This window comes from Equus caballus, chromosome 5, assembly GCF_041296265.1.
Source record: "Equus caballus isolate H_3958 breed thoroughbred chromosome 5, TB-T2T, whole genome shotgun sequence".
Lineage (NCBI taxonomy): Eukaryota > Metazoa > Chordata > Mammalia > Perissodactyla > Equidae > Equus > Equus caballus.
In genome coordinates, this window is record NC_091688.1 from 99,093,488 (window position 1) to 99,111,611 (window position 18,124).

General features: G+C 47.9%; 1 protein-coding gene and 1 long non-coding RNA gene across 8 annotated transcripts in view; one reads left to right on the forward strand and one right to left on the reverse strand.

Moving 5' to 3' along the window:
- Positions 1–50: 50 nt before the first annotated feature.
- IL12RB2 (interleukin 12 receptor subunit beta 2) overlaps positions 51–18,124 on the reverse strand; it is a 76,377-nt gene continuing 58,303 nt past the window's right edge. For 4 of the 7 annotated variants that reach the window (XM_023641888.2, XM_005610509.4, XM_070268866.1 and 1 more), the window contains 5 exons: positions 14,020–14,157; positions 11,175–11,265; positions 8,621–8,720; positions 8,283–8,417; positions 3,016–4,034 (listed from right to left, as the gene is read on the reverse strand). In XM_023641888.2, coding sequence (XP_023497656.2) covers positions 3,495–4,034; positions 8,283–8,417; positions 8,621–8,720; positions 11,175–11,265; positions 14,020–14,157 — 1,004 coding nt within the window. In that variant the 3' untranslated portion in view covers positions 3,016–3,494. Of the gene's footprint in view, positions 4,035–8,282; positions 8,418–8,620; positions 8,721–11,174; positions 11,266–14,019; positions 14,158–18,124 lie in introns of all 7 variants that reach the window. The other 3 variants (XM_070268869.1, XM_070268868.1, XM_001499968.5) reach the window with 1 other exon arrangement.
- Positions 4,033–16,694, forward strand: LOC102148316 (uncharacterized). Its single transcript, XR_290356.4, has 7 exons — positions 4,033–5,723; positions 6,687–6,917; positions 9,838–10,004; positions 10,265–10,359; positions 10,444–10,602; positions 11,491–11,615; positions 16,092–16,694. It is a non-coding gene; the product is annotated as an uncharacterized lncRNA (long non-coding RNA).

Consider the following 18,124-nt stretch of genomic DNA (forward strand, 5'->3'; position numbering starts at 1 on the left):
CCGAAGCGGAGCGCGCAAACTTAACCACTCAGCCATGGGGTTGGCCCCTGCAAAGTTTTAAGTGGAAATTTATTCCAGTATAGGCTGTGATGTAAAGATCTGACTTGTTTCTTTTCATCATCAATTAGCCAATTAATGGAATTGCTTACCTTTTTTTAGGGGGAAGAAGAGACCTTTCTGATCTCTTACTCTAGAGAGTGATTTACTTGAGGGTTCACCTGTCAGCTTTTCATGAGGGTGGCTAATGTGAACATCTGCATGCTAGGAAGAGAAAAACAGGGCTCCTTTGGAAGGCTTGAGCAGCAATACTGGGACAGATGACAAGGCATCAGGTGAAAGACAAAGAGCTTGATGGAGAAAAACCAAGGACTGGACAGGGCGCATTGACCAGAAGAGAATGCCTAGCTTGATCTCTCTCCCTGGCTTCAGGGCATTGGTGTTGTCCCTGTAGGCTATTAAAGGAAACAGAGAGATTGGGACAGGGTGGAGGGGAAAAGGCAGCAAAGGGAAAGAACTAGATAACACTAGTTTGACTTTCATATTGCCTGTAAGGAAGACAAAAGCCCAGGAAATAGAATCTCTGGCTTCTGGGAAAGAGGGCCCCTTAAGGAACAATTCAAGGTAAGGATCTCTACACAAGAATTAATGGTGGACATGACTAGGAATCCATTAAGAATGCAGTTGGACTCTATTTGTAGTGTTTAGGTCCCAGAGATCAAGGAATTTGATGTTTTAAGAGAGCAGAGATTTCTGGGTTGACTTTAGGATGTCCATCAGGAGTGAGGATTTAAATCATTGCTAATTTTCCTGAGGAATGCAAGCCTGGCTGTGTGAATATTGGTGAGCTGCACCTAGCCCTGGTGGAACTAGGCAACCTGGTTTGGGATTTTGTGTAGGGGGGGAGGAGGGTTGTGAAAACTACTTGGGGCAAGGGTAGAGCGAGGTCACCATCCTCTGTCATTCATGAAAGAGGACATCTTATCTGGCAGAGTGAGCAGCCAAAGGCATGCTCAAATAGGTATTTAAAATAAGACACGGCCCCGTGTATTATAGCGGTGCCGTCAGTGAACAGTGGGGTAGAATGGGGGTTGGGAATGAAGAGGAACAGACAGACTCAATTGTAGCCGTAAAGAGGAAGCAGAGACTGCTGTACTGGCCTCTGGAAAAGAAGGAGTGAGATGAAAGTGGTGACAGGTGACACATTTGGCTTTTTGTTGATAGCCTACTATGGATAGCCAGGTATGGTGCTGGGGAAACAGAGTGTCATGCTTCCTGTCTTCAAGTTATTGCGAGTCCAGTAGAGGAAGTAAGTGGTGTGGGCATCACACTAGGGGAGGCACTAAGGCCTTGCATTCTTAGAAGGAGCCTTTGGAGTCAAGAAAGTCTCCCTTTAAACGTTTTTATTTGTTTTGTTTTGTTTACTTTTTTAGGAAAACAAATGACTGCAGTATTGCCTGGGCTTTAAAGGAAGGGAAAGGGTCTGGGGGATCAAAGGGAGACTGGGAGTTGGGTATTGGGACCAAGGAGGGAGGGGAGCAGAGACTTAAGATGGATAGCAGGTAGTCAAGGAAATCAAAGTAGGAGAAACAGGTACAGTCACGTGCTGCATAGAGGCCACATCAGTGTTGCGCTCAACGACAAACCATATACAACAGCGGTCCCATAAGTTTAGTACCACAGAGCCTAGGTGTGTAGCAGGCTGTACCATCTGGGTTTGTGTAAGTGCACTCTGATGTTCGCACAACGACAAAATTGCCTAACACATTTCTCAGAATGTCAAGTGTTGGCATGACTTTTGGAAGAAAAATGTTGGCTCCCATTGTCAAGAGGTGATAGATTGGCCTGCTGAGGAGGTGGCCTTGTCTGTCATGGCCTATTGAAAACTAATGGGGGGCATCACATCCTGGGTGCAGACAAGCCAAAGCTGAAGCTGCTGAGCTGCCGAGAACCGTGGTGTTGGGGTGCTGTGCAGCTGCTGAATAGGGTAGAATGGAGATGGAAGGAAAGAGCTTAAGTTTTTCAAAGAAAGTGCAGAACTAACTTGTCTGGACTGGCAGGAAGCACGGATGAATACGCAGAGCACGTGTTCACTGCTTCGGTTTTCAGAGCTCTGAGGGACGTCTGATAAACCAAAGCCGCCTGAGCTCCAGTGTTTGGGTGGGATGGCCGTAGCGGGTAGGCCCTAGGCTTGACAGGGATTTAAGAAAAAGATTCTTGGGCCTCTCATCCTGTTCTTTTGGGAAGAGAACTATTAGCACTTAGCCAAGACTCTTGCCCTGGCAGCTTAGCAGAAGTGCCTATAGTGAAGGGACAGAGGCAGCGATGGGCGAGAGGAAAGTGACAGGCCAGGGGCCACAGCTTGAAAGGAGTAGAACGTGGATCACGTTCCAAGTGTGTGCTGGGGAGAAGAGAAGTATCTTCCAGGCTCAGCTTGAGCTCTCTGAGGACCAGCTCAGTCTTTCTGGGGAGGGAAAGCAGATGCCTTTGCGAGAAGGGGACAAGTTTTGAGTGCAAACTTGGTGGTGTGGGTCTTAGACCCTGAGGTAGTCCTGGTCCTGAAGGCAGCACCTGCTGCAGCAGAAAGGAGAGAGCGGGGTTGGAGAGCCTCGGGCCCCACCTTGGTAAGACATCAGAGTTCCGAGAGGGAGGCTGCTTGCCTGGGGTCCTGTGGTGGGTTTACAGTAGCTTGCCACCATCAAGCTGCTCTTGATTCTCTGAAAGGATGAAGGCAAAACAAACTAGCAACATTAGGAAGAAGGTACATTGTTAGGCTTCCGCAAATGAGGACGGTCATGACCGTCCTGGGAGCCCTTTCATTGGCCTTCATCAGGGTCTTTTATATCCTCATCTGGAGAACTAAATTGATCTGTTCTGAAGGTTCCCTCTAATGCTCACTAGAAATCCGTGATAGAGCTGTGCTCCCCAACACGGTAGCCAGTATCGGTGGTGACTTGAAATTTACAATAAAAATTCAGTTCCTCAGTCATACTAGACACACTGCAAAGTGGTCAGTAGTTAATGTGGTTAGTGTCTACTCTTGTACAGTGCAGACAAACAGCTCATTTTTATCTCAGAAAGGCCTATTGGACAGTACTGATCTAGATAAGTCCTCGTATGGAGTAGCTGCCTTACGAATAGTTGTTGCATGAATGGTCGTGTGGGCTGTTTGCCGTTGCTGGCAAGAGTTCTGGTTTCCACTCTCCTTTCCCCTTCTGGCCAAAATAGCCAAGACAGTTGCCGGAACCCAGATTGGAGTCTCTGGGTCCACATGGTGGAGGATGTAATCTAAGGGTCTGGAGAGGGCAGGATGAAGTATGGGTTACCACCAACTCTCAGTTCCCAAGTCACCCTGAGCTGGCTTGCCTGCCCTCTAGCTGCAAGCAGGCCCGATGGCAGCACCCAGACGTGATGACCCTGCAGCAAGGGGCTGGGTAGATCAGGTATGCTGTGCTGGCTAGGGGCACGCTGACTTGCCAAGCTTCGAGCTTTGCCACTCATAGCATGAGGGAGCCGCACCCCATCCTTAACCGATCCAGAGTCAGCTTTTCACCACAGGAGAAGGTGAGCGGGTGAAGGGGACTTGAGGGGAAAATGGAGAGGGCGATGGGCTGCGGCTCCAGTGCCTCCCCGGGGCCAGTTACAGCAGCCTCGTGGGAAGGGAGATAGTCCATGTTGGAGGGTAAGTAGCCCTCGGTGGGAAGGTAGTCCACGGGCAGGACTGTCAAGGGGCCCGCTGGGTTTCCCGGCTTGGAGTCGGGGCTCCTGCCCCCCAGCACCTTGTACAGATTCACTAGTTGTCCTGTCTCTGCTGTGAGAGCCCTTGGAGGTGGTGGGCTCGAGGCGCTGGACCCCGTGTCCTCCTCAGAGGTGTAGTGACTTTGGACTCCTCGTCCCTTTTCCGGCCAGTTGGGGCGATGGGGATGTCCGAAGCCTGAGGTCACTTGATGAAGGACTTCGCTGATGACCAGGGGCTCAGGTTCTTCCAGACGGGGCCAGTCTGTCAGGACCCTGTCCAAGGGCAGCTGTGTCTTCTCCTGAGAGAGCAGAGGAAGAGGCTCGTGTGGCTGTGTTAGTAGCCCTGACAACCAACTTAACCAGGGTCCCCAAAGGCCTCCCAGCCTGCACTGTCTAGTCAGCTTGCAGCGGGACACTGGGCCCTTGGCTTTGCAAGGCAGGAGAAGCAGCCAGCGTTGTTGGGGACGCACACAGGCAGGAGCCATGGACTCCTTTCAGTGTGAGCGAAGCACCACGCTGCTCAGCCTCTAACCCAACTGCACTGGCTGCTGTTCCTCCAGGAGAGAGGGCGCGGTGGGTGCCAAGGGAAGGCTGAGCTTGCCTCTGGCTCGGGGAGGAGGCAGGGAGGACGTAAAAGGCTCACATTGGAGCTGCCTCCTGACAGATACATAGTATTTTCCAGGTAGGGAGGTGGTGGGTAAGGAGGACTGGTCTATTCTAGAACCTGCTGGTTCTTTCCTTTTGACAGGCAAACTGAGGCTTCAGAAATAGGAGGAGGTCACGTGATGAAGGGACTTCTCAGGGATGCTAAGGAGTTTGGGCTTTGATACAACCCCTGAAAGGTCTTAGGCAGGGTAATATCCTCATCAGTTCTGTTCTTAAGAAAGACCCCTCCAGGCTAAGTTTTTGGGAGAAATTTTCATCCTTTTTGCCCTCCAGCTAATTTTCTCTGTTACTTCTCTTGATTACTTTCTCTTTTTCAGCCTCACATCAGCTACCAGCTCTTCAGTGTCTTATTTCTTTCCTTCCCAAACTTACTGCTGATTCCCAAGTCCAAGTTCAAGCACTTTACTAACATTTCTTTTAATAGACTTTATTGGGCTCTCCTTACCTCCTCGAAACTCGCCCACGCTGACTGCCTGGTCTCTCTAAGGCAGAGCTCCTAGTTTAATGACCCAGGCTTCCATGCGCGGTAAAGCTTCCAGCCCTTAGCTAGGCAGTCAGGTTCCTGCACCTTCCTGCACCTCCCCATGTTTCCGCTCAGGAGCTGTCGTAGGCACACTGTCCTGGTCTCACTAAACACACCTTCTCAGTGCCACCACACTTGCGCGGTCACTGCCAGCCTCCACCCTTGCTTCTGTTGGCTGCGCCACCTCCTGCCTGACGCCTTTCTCTTTCATGAAGCCCCTAGTGAGCATTCCCTCCACTGCCCTCCTACAACAGCCAGCAAGGAGACCACCCAGGAGGTTCTTGGCACATGAACGCTTTGTACTGTCACTTTTTTTTTTACGTGTCCATAAGTCATCTATGAGGAGGGACCATGTCTTAAGGGAGGAATAGGATGACAAAAAAATAGCCTTGGGACAGGGCAAACCGGTAGGACTAGTCCCAGCTCCCACACCCTACAGCTTGGGAAACTCCATCAACCTCTCTGGCCTTCGGTTCCCTTGTGTGTTAAATGCCAAATTGTGCAAGAGTGATTTGGCCTCTGCTGTCCTTTCTTGCCTTGGGTGTGGCGAGTGTCCAAAAAGTGGGTGATGGTGCCATCTCAGGGTGGACTTTCACAGAGGGCCCCGACAAGCTAGAGGGGATGTGTGTGTGTTTCTCTTTCAGGAGCCTGCTCCTTTCCAGTCGCTGCCCCAACTGGCCCCGGCACGTTGGTCTGGCTTGGAACATCCTGTGGCTCTGGGAAGCAGAGCTCCCCAAGCGCCACTGCCACAGACGTGGGGGCGTGAACCCAGGCGCGGAACCGGCTGCGGGCTGCCCAGGTGAGGCGTTCATGCGGCCTCTGGGAAGCCGTGGCAGTGCAGACAGGCTGCCCCTCGGAGCTCTGACAAGGCAGGCCTCCGGCCGGCGAGTCCCTGGGCAAGCCTCTGAGGTCGATGTTGGCCCAGGGACCTCACGCACACTATTTTAAGCTTTTACAAGCTCAAAAGGGATAACGTCCCAGTGATCCCCTCTATCATTTGGCCTTTTCCTCCAGAGCTGTCATGACACGTGTTTTTTTAGCCACATCTTAAGAAATGGCAGCACATTTGTTGGAGATGGAAGACTATCGTGTTTCTGAAGTCGGCCTCAGCCTGTCACTGGGAGCGCGGTTTGAATCTTTAAACAGTCTACCCGCCTCAAGGGTCAGGCGACCTGGGGTCTGAGGCTGCCTCGAGGCCCTCGTCACAGATGCTATGTTTAAGCTAAATTTCTTCCAATTTTCTAATTCACCAGTTATTTTTGCAAGAGAAATACATGCACACAATTTTGTAAAAAAATTTAAGACTTAAAAGGAAATTTGTAATAAAATTAAGTGGCCCTCATATCCCCCTTCCCCTCCCCAAAGGCAACCACCAATATCAGTTTCATATGGAAGCTTCCAGAAATATCCTGTGCATGTGCTGGAGGGGTGTGTGTAAAATCTCCCTCCTTTTTATATAAGTGAGAACCCAGTTTAGACAACTGTTACAAACTTTGCTTTTTTTCACTTAAATATCTTAGAGATTTTTAGACACATGTAGATCTCATTTTTTTCAGTAGTTGCATAATATCCTGTTGTATGGATGGACCCAAATGTCTAATCTGCCCTCCCGGTGGCAGGTTACATCACGCCCAGTTTTTGGCTTCTATCTGTAATGCTGCAGTGAACATATGGATACTATGCGGCTTTGGGCATGTATGTGGCAGTTTCTGTTACCTTTTCCCTGTATTACTTTCTCTAACTCTTTGCGTGTCTTTCTCAGCATTTCTTCTAGGCTTTTTACAGGCCCTTCAGTGGCTCTGCAGCCTCTGTCTCCCCTCATGCCCAGGCAGGGGCAAACAGCCCACGACGCCAAAGCCACCAGCCTGGGAGCCAGGTGTCGGCGACGGACCCAGCGCTGCTCCCCGTGTGCTATTTCAGGCTGTCAGGCGGGGGACCTGGAATCTCCGCACTGGGAGAGAGAGATCTGAAGGCTCCGTGGATTCGACTCCTGGTACTGACTCCCCTCTAACCCTAGCGGTGGCATCTCTATCGACTGCCTTCCTGTAGGTCATCATGTCATTGCCACTGGGGGAGGGCCCCGTGTGTGACCACCTCTTTAGTTAATCTGTTCAGCTAGGGGTGTTGACTGCCAGAAACACTGCCTCATCCTGTGCTTAAAGATCTTTGAGGACGTAGACAATGTGGACGTATATGACGTATAAAGACCCCTGAGGGTGTAGACTGTGGATGTATATAACATATAAAGACCTTTGAGGGTGCAGATAATGGCCTTCAGCACATGCTACTGTGTGAATCCAGGATTCACCATTTACTGGCTGACTAACGTTGGGTAAGTTACTTAGTCCTCTGTGGCTGTTTCCTCATCTGAAAAATGAGGATGAGAATAATAATACAACCTCAAAAGCTGTTGAATGGATTAGATATTAATGCATGAAAAAGGTTTTTAAAAATGCCTAGCATATAGAAAGTAATACATATGTAATATATGTCTTATAAACATATAAATATATAATAGAATTATATATTTAATTATCTATCATGTATATGATATATAAATATATCATTTTTGAAAGTATATATGTATTAGCTACTGTTATTATTACTGTTCTTGCCATCATAACTTAAAGGGACAAAACCCTTCGATAGAGAGATGAGACTTTAAATACGAGTCTTCTTGGGAAGAAGGTAACAATCCTTGCCTTGTATGCTGTACATGGCACCTTGCTTACCCTCACAACAGTGTACACGGGAGATATGTCAATTCCTGTTTTACAGAGGATGAAGTCAGGGCTCAGGCCATCAGGCAAGTTGCCCAAGGGTCATCCACACAGTAAGTGGCAGAAGTGGGATTTGCGTCCAAGCCTTATTTCAATGGCACCAAACAGCAGTGACCTCAGTCCCTACTGAGGCAGGCGTGGCTGAGCCCACCAGCTCTTCCCCTGAGCAGCAGCTGGGACCACTGGCGTCTGGCCTGAGCAAGGGCGTGGACGACGGAGTGCTCTGGTGGCTAAGGAGGAGGGCTGTGAGAGGGAGAAGAGGAGGGCGGGGCTGTCGGGGCCCCAGGCGATGGGAAGATCCCGGCATACCACCTCCTTCCCTTTGCCCCCCTTAAATGCACAGTCTTGCACCTGATTCAGATGCCTTCCACTTGCAGACCCTGCGCCCGAGACGGACATCAGGCCCACTGTGAGCTGTCTCACCTCCATAGCTGCATGGCAGCGGCTCTCTTCACTTCCTTTACTCTCAACTCTCTCATCTGCCCGCCAAGCAACCTCTCCTTGCAAACCTTTTCCTTGCACAGTGGAATGATTTGCTGGCTTCCCGCCAAGACCAAAATGGTCTGGGCTCTATTTACCTGTTCTGTGTTCACACAGGGCCGGGAACATTGTGGTAAAGCTTCAGATCTCTTGAATTTGGATGAGTCAGTGGCAAGAATACTTGCTTTTTCATTTCTTTTAAAGTGAGTTGAGGTGAGGAGGGGACATAAGGCCTAGAGAGGAATGAACGGCTGTGGGTCTTGTAGATTTTTGGTCGTAAGCTTCAGGGAGCTCCTGCGCCACGGGAGCGTTGGCCCAGATGGCAGCCTAGGATGAGTGACTTCAGCAACCAGGTTTCCTCGTAGCTACAGTGGGAAACTTAGGCGTGCTGATCACTAGAAGCCCCTCCTCTGACCGCCCAGGCTTCACACCTTACCTCCACAAGCAGGTATTTCTTGGCCCAAGTGCTATTCGCTGGGTCCGGAATTTCTCTGCTACACCACTGAGTTCTGAGGGCAGACAGGAGAGCAAACACCCTGTAGATAAAGAAAACAGTGACACCTGGTGAAGTGTGCACAGGTTCTTAGTGCAGCGACTTCAAGGTGGGGGTGTTCAGTCTGGGGGTGTGCAAGTGAGTAAGATATGAACACTGAAGGAGAGAGATGCCGCGTCGTCCAAGGCTGGACTTGTGTGCTGTGAAGTTCGGAGAGATGACAAGGGGTCCTGATGCAACCACTTGGGTTTGCTAAATAAACGATGGGGCTCTGCTCAGTGTAATGTCGAGCTGTCACTGTGCAGCCAGGCCCTCAGTCAGCAAACACTGATTGAACCTCTAATGCAGGAGCAGCACAGTGCGCATGCTGCGGATGGAACAGCGGACAAGCAGACTGCCCCCACCTGTGGGGAGCTTACTAGTTAGTTCCTTAGAATGTTTATAAAGAGTGTCTAATGACAGGTAAATTATTATGCTAAAATAGGGAAAGAAAAAAAGTAAAACTAAACAACAAAACAGGATATAAATGGTATACATAGCTTGAACATAACCATGTAAAAAAAAATGCCAAGAAAAAAATACCATAGGGAAATAACCAGACTGCTAACAGGATTGTATTGGGTGGTCAGAGGAAAGGTAGGTCTTTTTAAAATTTTTTACATCTCTGGGTTTTTGAAACTATTTAAAGATGAGTTTATATTACTTTTATCATGTGAAAAGGAAAAAAAATCCTAAAAATGTTTCTTATAAATGCATGTGACTCAAATATTTTGACTATTTTTTTTTAAATTCAAGACCAATATGAAACATCTTCAAGACTTGGCTTTAATAAGCTTTGATGTTTAATAAGAAAGGTAGGCTTCTAGGGTGTGTTAAGCCCTTTGAAGCAAGAGATGTGGCCACGTGACTAGTTTTTCTCCAAAGAAATGTGAGAAGAGGTACCTGTGACCTAGTCTAGATGGTGCAGATGACGACGGTGCCCAAGGGGTGGTGAGCCAATAACATAGAAGAAACTGGGTCCCTAAGTGACCTGGAGGAGCACAGCTGCCAACCAACCTGGGGACTAACCTCAGAACTATTACACGGAAGAGAAATAAACTATTTTATTAAAGCCACTATATTTTGGGGCCTCTTTTCATTTTTTTTTTTTTTTTTCACAGCAGAAGCTTTCACCCTAACTGATACTATTTCCGTGCAGAGGATGCATCTGATCTTAGCTGACTCTTTTTGAGTTAAATTTTTTCAGAGTCTCCCTAAAGAGAGCTCTGCTTTGAAGTGTCATACATGGAGCTTCAATAAATTCTAAGCCTTTCAGACAAGTTCAATGGTTAGTAGAATGACTTTGACCTAGTTTTATTTTGACCTCTTCTCTTACTTTACACATCTGAAGAAAGCTTTGTATTAAGTAACTAACATTAAAAAAACCTCTCTTTACAAAATAATGCATGTTTACTAAAGAAATTTTAGAAAATACAGTTAAATAGAACTAAAATCACCTATGATTTTGTCCCCTGATACTGCTATTAATATTTTCGTGTATATTCTTGGGGCCCCAGTTGCCACCCAACACCCATTTTCTCCTCTTAGGAAGAAGACTCTGATTTATTGGGATGACAGTGAACCCAGCTGAAAGACCACAATTTTAAGCCTCCCTTGCCTCACCAAGTTCTGGCCAATGAGATGTAAGCAAAACTGTCATGTATGACGCCTTCATGTGGTGTCCCCTGAAAAGGGAAGTGTGGGACCCTCCTTTCTTCTCTCTCTAGTTGTGGAATGCCCACATGATGGCTATAGCTCCTACAGCGTGGGACCATGAGGGGAGCTGGAGGATGGAAGCCAGCGTCAGGACGGTGGAACAGAAAGGTCCCTGATGACTCTGGAGCGACTGCACCAGCTCTTCACCTGAGTTCACTTCCTCCACTTGGGTGAGAAACTGTCAGCTCATTTAAATCGTGTTATTTTGGCTTTTTATGTTATATACAACCAAATTTAACGCTAGCATATATCTTGCATATGTATGCATGTGCGTATGCATTACTTTTAAAAAATGAAAGTACATATTGTTTTGCAACCTGCTTTTTATAAAATATAATATACCATATACTCATACCATTTAATTTTCTTCTACATCATCTTTAATGGATGCATAATATGCTGTATAGCATGAGATATATCGTGATTTAGTTAACTGATTTCATATCATTGGGCATTTAGGTTTCAAATTGTTTTCCTTTAATGAATAATACTTCAGTGAACATGTTGCCACTAAATATCTGCATACACCTATGATATACTTATAATAAACTTCTAGTTAGGAATTGCTAGGTCAAAGGTATAATATTTTTTAGAAGTTAACATACCACACCCAAAAAAGTTGAATAAATTCAGTCTGCCCCCAGCAGTGTATGAGACTGTCCATTTCTTTGACTCATAGCAGCAACAGCTATTATCACTTTAAAAAATACATTTGCCAAATTGGCAGGTGTAACCAACTCACTTTTGCCGGAAGTAGCGCACTGAGAAAATGCCCACCGTGATGACAGCAATGCAAATGCTCGGTGCCACAAACGTGCTCCAGCTGGCTCTCCCTGCAAAGTTAGCACACCCTGTGACTGAGTTATCTTCGACGAGCATGTCACAGCGCTGACTCCTGTGTGAACCGTCTGGGCCTCCCCACAGCTGTTGGGTAGCTGAGCTCCGGAACAAGGCCAACCCGCTTTTGTCCATTCGGTTAGGGAGAAGGGGCCCTGAGGGGGGCAGTTTCTATGATTCTAAGGGAGGAGCTCCAGCGCTACCAGGCTCCTTTCTCTCAGGGGCAGAAGGAAAGGGGCCGTGATGGACGAAGCACTGGTTGTGACCTGGGAGTCCTGAACTCAGTCCTGGCCCGACCCCTGACTGACATGTGATCTGTGGACCTCAGCCTCTTGATCTATAAAAGGTGAGTGATGATGTCCACCTTGTAGGTTGTTGTGCAGGTTAGAGATGGTGTATTTAAAGCACATGGCAATGCATCTGAACGTAGGAGGCCCTTGAGAAATGGTAGCCATTAATTTTACCAAACCATTGGATAAGCCCGCTGTCTAACTAGGGTCTTTGAAATTGTTCCAGTTCCTTCCTTTGAAAAGAACTACAGCATTTCACTACATGTTGGAATTATTCATTAATTCATCCAATATTTATTGAGTATTAACCATGTCGCAGGCCCTATTCAGTGCTAGGATACAAAGATGAATAGGACGTGGACTCTGCTGTCTTTAGAAGTCATGACTATAGTCCAGGAGACAGATGTGTAAACATGTAAACAGTAAACCACAGTACCCTGGGATACACATAAAAACAGGTATGTACAAGGCAGCGGAGCAGAGAATAGTGTAGGAAATGGCCTCACGAGCAGCTCAGGAAGCTTTCCCAAAAGGCATAGTGTCAAGAGTTTAGGGCTGAAGGATGGCTAGGAGTCGGCTAAGTGGACAGGTTAGGGAAGCGCAGACTAGACAGAACTATGCAAAGGCATGGAAGGAGAAGCGGGGCAGCACTTGCTGGCAACTACAGTTAGTCTGGGTCTGCTTCCAGTCCGAGTGAGGAGGGCGCGGCAGAGGACACAGCTAGATGGGTGAACAGGACCAGATCATGCAGGCCTGGGAACGGAGCAGTTTGACTTCTAGCTTGAAGGCCCTTCGGGGACCACTGATGGGTGGGAACGAGAGGTGGAAGGTCAGCACCAAGGGTCTTGCAGAAAGATTCTTCTGACAGAGTGAAGGACAGGCTGGGAGGGAGGTGAGCAGGGGCACTAGAAGCCAGAGACCCGCTGGCCCCCAGGAGACGTGTGCTACCAGGGCCGGACGGGGAGTTAACGCAGGCAGCCCTGTCACCACGCCACACTGTCGGCACAATCTCACATTTCTCCAGCATCTGCCTTCCTTCCGGGCAGGTGGGACAAGTCTGGAGTACCAGAGTAGACAGACACTGAGTCCTTAATCCAACTAATTGCTCACAGGTTAACTTTCAGAGGAGCGCTGGGAGATGAGGAGAGGGCTTGTCAGTTTTCCCTGTAGAGATGGACCTGGCACAGAACGACAAAGTCCTGAATGATCAACTTGATACTCCGTGTCACAAAGCAAGAACAGCTTGTTTTATGCTTGGAGCAGATGCAAACTAGTGCTGCCAGAGAGAGCAGCGTAACTTAGCTGCTGGGAGCTCATGTTGCTGGGTCACTTCTTCATAGACGCCACCTTAACTAACGCAGGTCTGAGTCTGACCTGTAGTTCTGCCGTTTACCGCCTCCATGACCGGGGGTAATCTTTCTGCACTTGTAAAAAGGCACCCTAATCCCTCATTCCTTTATTCATTTCCTTTTGAGTGCCTGGTAGTGTGGCTAGGGACAATCACGTACAGCAGACACTTTACATGGTCGTGGTCAGGATTAACTGAGCAAAAGCAAGTGCTATAAGGGTCAAATTGTGTCCTCCCACTCCAAATTCAGATGTTGAAGTCCTAACCTCCAGTGCCGCAGAAAGTGGCCTTATTTGGGAATAGGGTCATTGCAGATGTAATTAGTTAGATGAAATCAGACTGGCATGGGTGACCCCTAAACCCATATGACCAGTGTCCTTATAAAAAGGGGAAATTTGAATACACAGACACACACAAGGTGAACTCCATGTGAAGATGAAGGCAGAGATCTACACGGCAAAGAACACCAGAGATTGTCACCAAGGTGAGCAAGGCGGGAGGCGTGGAGCCAATTCTCTCGGCCCTCAGAAGAAACCAGCTCTGCAGACACCTCGATCTCAGACTTCCAGCCTCTAGAACTTTGAGAACATAAGTTTCTGCTGTTGAGCCGCTCAGGTTGTGGTGCTTTGTTACAGGAGACCCAGCAAACTAACACAGCATGCGAAGCAGCTGACGCAGTGACGTGCATAATGACTGGGATACGCAACAGCTGCTCTTGTTGAGATCATTCTCATCATTCATTGAAAAGATATTGAGGGAACAAGGACTCTGTGCGGGGTGCCATTCCAGACCTTGCGGAAGAAGAGATGGAGAGAAACAGATACCAGTGCCTGCCTGCTGGAATCAGAGTTTTGAACGTGGGTCAAATGTAGTGCATTATGAAGGAAATATGGAGACGCATTTGGGAAGCCTTCCTGGAAGAGGAAAGTTTTGAAAAGCGGGTAGACCGTGTGTCCCAGCAGACACAGAGGTGGTAGGGTGCTCCAGATAGAGGAAATAGCAAGCAGAAAGGTGTAGCAGCAGCAAAGTAACGAGCAAGTTAAAGAAAATCTGCTCATCCCCACGCCACACCAGCCCAGGGTGGACTCTCTGTCTTTAAAGTCGCTTCTTACCTTGCTGACAAAATTCCCTCTGGTTCCCTCGGGGGCTTTCGCCAGCAGCTGTCAGAGCTGTCATCCACAGGACGTATGTCACTCTGGGCCGCAGGCTGTCTATGGGATGGGAATTTGGGGACACCCCATAGGGAAGTTCTGAGAGGAAGAGAAAGGAAGACAGGCACGTATTAATGGAAATATTTGCATGTGGGCTTTTACTTATTTTTATTTGTTAATGCTCCATTTAATATGAAAGAGAAGAACACATTGCTGTTTTGAAATAGTCCTAATTCATTAGTACTTAATACTTGAATAGGCCCCGGACACTGTCATTTATGGAGGCCCCACTTCATGGCATATCAAAAGAATTAAATATGTTTTCCGTGGTAAAGTCTTGCAAAAGAATTTTCATCACTTTTCTTTGAGATTTAGCTCTAGTAACTCCTGTTATTTCTTGTGACTAGACAGTTTCCGGCATTTATCAGGAACATTTGAGAACTCTTGGGGAGGAAATTAAATGTACAAATTGTTTTCAATGGAATTTTAAGAATGCTAAGTTTAGCAATTAATGAAATAGACGTTTGAGTAACATTTATTAATTTTGATTTTCCACGTTTTCTGTAGGCTCTGGGGACTGGGCTTAGTGGCCTTAGTATGACGATCGGCTTCCCTTTGACATAAGATCGAAAGATGAGAGCATCGCGCTCAGATTAGTTTGGCAGTTTCAGCCTAGGTGATCAGTTCCTTATGCTCCCAAGGCCCCTGACATCCTCAGCAGGGAAGATTCTGGTTTTGGAGCAATGTGCTGATGCTGTTTTTCTCCTCCAAGAAACATGAGTCTCGGCAGCCCTCAGTCAGTAGGCAGGCTTCTCCTCCAGCGACCTGCTGGGTGGGAGTTTCGGGGTGACCTCTCAAAGCTTGGCAAGAGCTGCAAAGTCAACGCCAGAGCTTCGGCAAGAGCAGCCTGCCAGTCCGCTCCACAGACAGTGCCTGTGCTGGGGATCACAGTGGAACCCAGAACTCAGCACTCCAGGCCTCGACATCATGGCTCACAAACCCCAGGGCGTGTGAATGGTGGCTCTTGTCTGCTGAATGTATTTCAACAGCCACAGGTATTCATTGTGTGCTCTGGAAAAGGCACCGAGTATACAAAGGTATACACTCGGCCTCCAAGAGTTCAGCTTCTAGTGGGGAAAGGAGAACCTTACACTCCCTGGCCCCTGCTGACTATGGTGAGCAGCAAGCCGGAGCCGTCCACTCCCCCCGAGCGGCTAGGGCGAGCAGATCACTTAACAGCTGCAACTGTCAGAGCAATTGCTGTAGCTTACATCCTGCTGAGAAAAAGCACCCTGTGGAAAATTCCTAAGCCTCCTCTAACCTGATGAAACTGCTCGCTAGCACTTAAGCTGGATGATTGAACTCAAAAATCTCCTTATTCCTAAGGCAGCGGATTAAAAAATTAATTTTGGAGAGACCTTCTGCTCATCTTGCTGCAGCAAAGCGCAGCCACTGTCCGACTGTAAGGACATCCTCAGGTCTGGCAGTGAAATGAGACCTCGGAACAGAAGGGAAGGGGTGTATATGGTTTGTTGGGCGGAAAAAGTTGATACACACACACACACACTCACACACGTATGCATGTCTGAAGAATAAAAATAGAAACTCTTGGGGGGAGCAGTGAGGAGGGTGACGGGTCAGCAGTTTGGTTGGCAAATACGTTGAGTTGAGTAATGGGAGAAAGAGGGCAAGAAGCCGTGCAGGAAATCCTGGTTCTGCTGCCTCGGTCCGGCTGGCCGTGGTCCCCGCAGAGATAAAGGGGCCTTTCAGTCCTTGGCACCTGAAACTTGAGGCTCAGGGTGGTTAAATGACAAAGGCACCGTTTAGGATAGTTGATAGTTGCCAATCGTCTGAATGGCTGCGGGTAATAATGTCAAGGGTTACCAGGTAAAACAGCTGCCTTGTTACTGGAAATTAGTTTTTACCTCTCAGTCTATGTTGGTTTAACAAAGTCTAGGGCAGTGTTCAGCCATTTGTTATTCCATAAATACTGTTTTTACTAAGCACCTACTGTGTGCCTGGCTGTATTGCAGGGGAGACAACGGTGAGCAAGTTGCCATGGCTTCTGCCCTCCTGATGCTTACAGTCTGTCGGCAAACACAGCCAAGTAGTCACAAAGTATAACGTGTGCGCCAGCAGGGAAGTGCACTTGTCATTGGTGCCCGCGGCGGAATCAGCGAACTTCCAGAGGAGTGTCTGTGCACAGAAGCACTGCGGCTCGCACCGAAATGCAGGTGCCTGGGCGCCAGCCCAGTTCTACCCCCTTTCTCCTGCCCAGGCAGGGCCATGCGCTCCTGCTGCACTCTGCCGGGGGCACAGAGGCGCAGGACACGGGAGACAGGGCCCTCCCTCCTCGAGCTCCCTCCTCCTTTTGCTGTTGTGGTGCCTCTCGCCTGGCGTCTCTCCTCCCGCCCCCATCTACTGCCCTCTGCCACTCTCTAGCAAGCACACTTCTGAATCCACCATGGTTTCTGGTTGCCAGACGCGATTGGTAGTTGTCAGTCCTTGATGACAGTAGCTACGTCACTTCCCTGTGCTTTCCATCTCCCTCAGCGGACCGTGAGCTCTGGGAAGATGGGGAGAGGGTCTTATTCATCCGTCAGAGCTTACCGAATAAAAGGGATAGGTAATCTAAACTGATTGAATCTGTGCCTCTTCCCCCTTTTAACTTATTTGAAAATGCCCTTTTGTAGACTTGAGATTCTTCAGATGTGTGGCAAAATAAGGTAGGTATTTTCTTCAATATCTACAAGAGCAGCTTTAAGAACCAACTGACCCTGTTGACCTTTCTGGTTGTAAATAGGCATCTCGGTTTAAACTCCGTGAAAATGAAATTTTCGGGGGGAGCAAATTCCAAATGGCCCAAGGTCAATTAATTCGTGACCTCTTGGGGTGCATTTCAGAACTGACCCTGACAGGCCCACTGGGAAGCAGTTCTGTACAGTGATAGGGCCTGTTTACCCACAGTGGACTAAGTGAATGATTGCGAGGCCTTACAATGGAATACTAGAGAGCTGTTAAAAAGGAGTGAGGCAAATCCATGTGGACTGATGTGGAAAGATCCCTGGTGTGTGTTATTGAGAGGCAGAAACAAGGGCAGGTCCAAATACAGATTCATCCCAAATATGGGCCTGTATGTGCAGTCACTTTTTTTTGGAAGAAGACATGAAAAACTGCTACCAGCCTACGTATGGAGGATGGGGAATGCCCATTTCATATCTTTCTGAACTATTTGAATGCTGTGACCATGTGCAAGTAATTTTTATATAACAAGAAATTAACTGGCTTCAAAAGTTGTAATTTTCAGAACAGCAACACTGCCAGTCTTCCAAGGTCAAGAGAGCAGACCAGCTCCTCGAGCTTCCCAGGCATGCGTCACTCTCGCTGGCAGCTCTGGCACCCACGTCTCAGGGTGGCTTTGCTACGTTCTTCTTGGACCTACTGGCTCTCATGAAGAAATAAAAATGTTACTTCTTTATGACAAATTCTCCTGAAAGAAAGCCAGCTGCCTATGAAACAAGGAGAAGGTCAAGCCAGAAAAAAACCGAAATTCTGAATAAATAAAAAATTAGAACATCAAATCTGGCAAGTGACTTAGAGCTGCTACCTCACTGAGTGAGCCGTGAAATCATTTGAGATAATGCTCCAGCTGGAATTTATTTTAATTGCTTTAATCTTACAATTATAGGTCACTTAAATTGCATGTTACCCATTTAAGGAGAAAATAACATGCTATGACGGTATTTGCAAATGTGGGGATTCCAAAATTCTCTAAACGCAGCCCTCAGGGGTCTACACAATAGTATTGAGGTGCCTGCATTGCTTTTTTTATCATTTAATTAATTTTTGTTTTTTGAGGAAGATTAGCCCTGAGCTAACATTTGCCACCAATCCTCCTCTTTTTTCCTGGGGAAGATTGACCCTGAGCTAACATCCGTGTCCTTCTTCGTCTACTTTATATGTGGGATGTCTGCCCCAGCATGGCTTGCCAAGCAGTGCCATGTCCGCACCCGGGATCTGAACCCGAGAAACCCAGGCCGCCAAAGCGGAATGTGCGAACTTAACC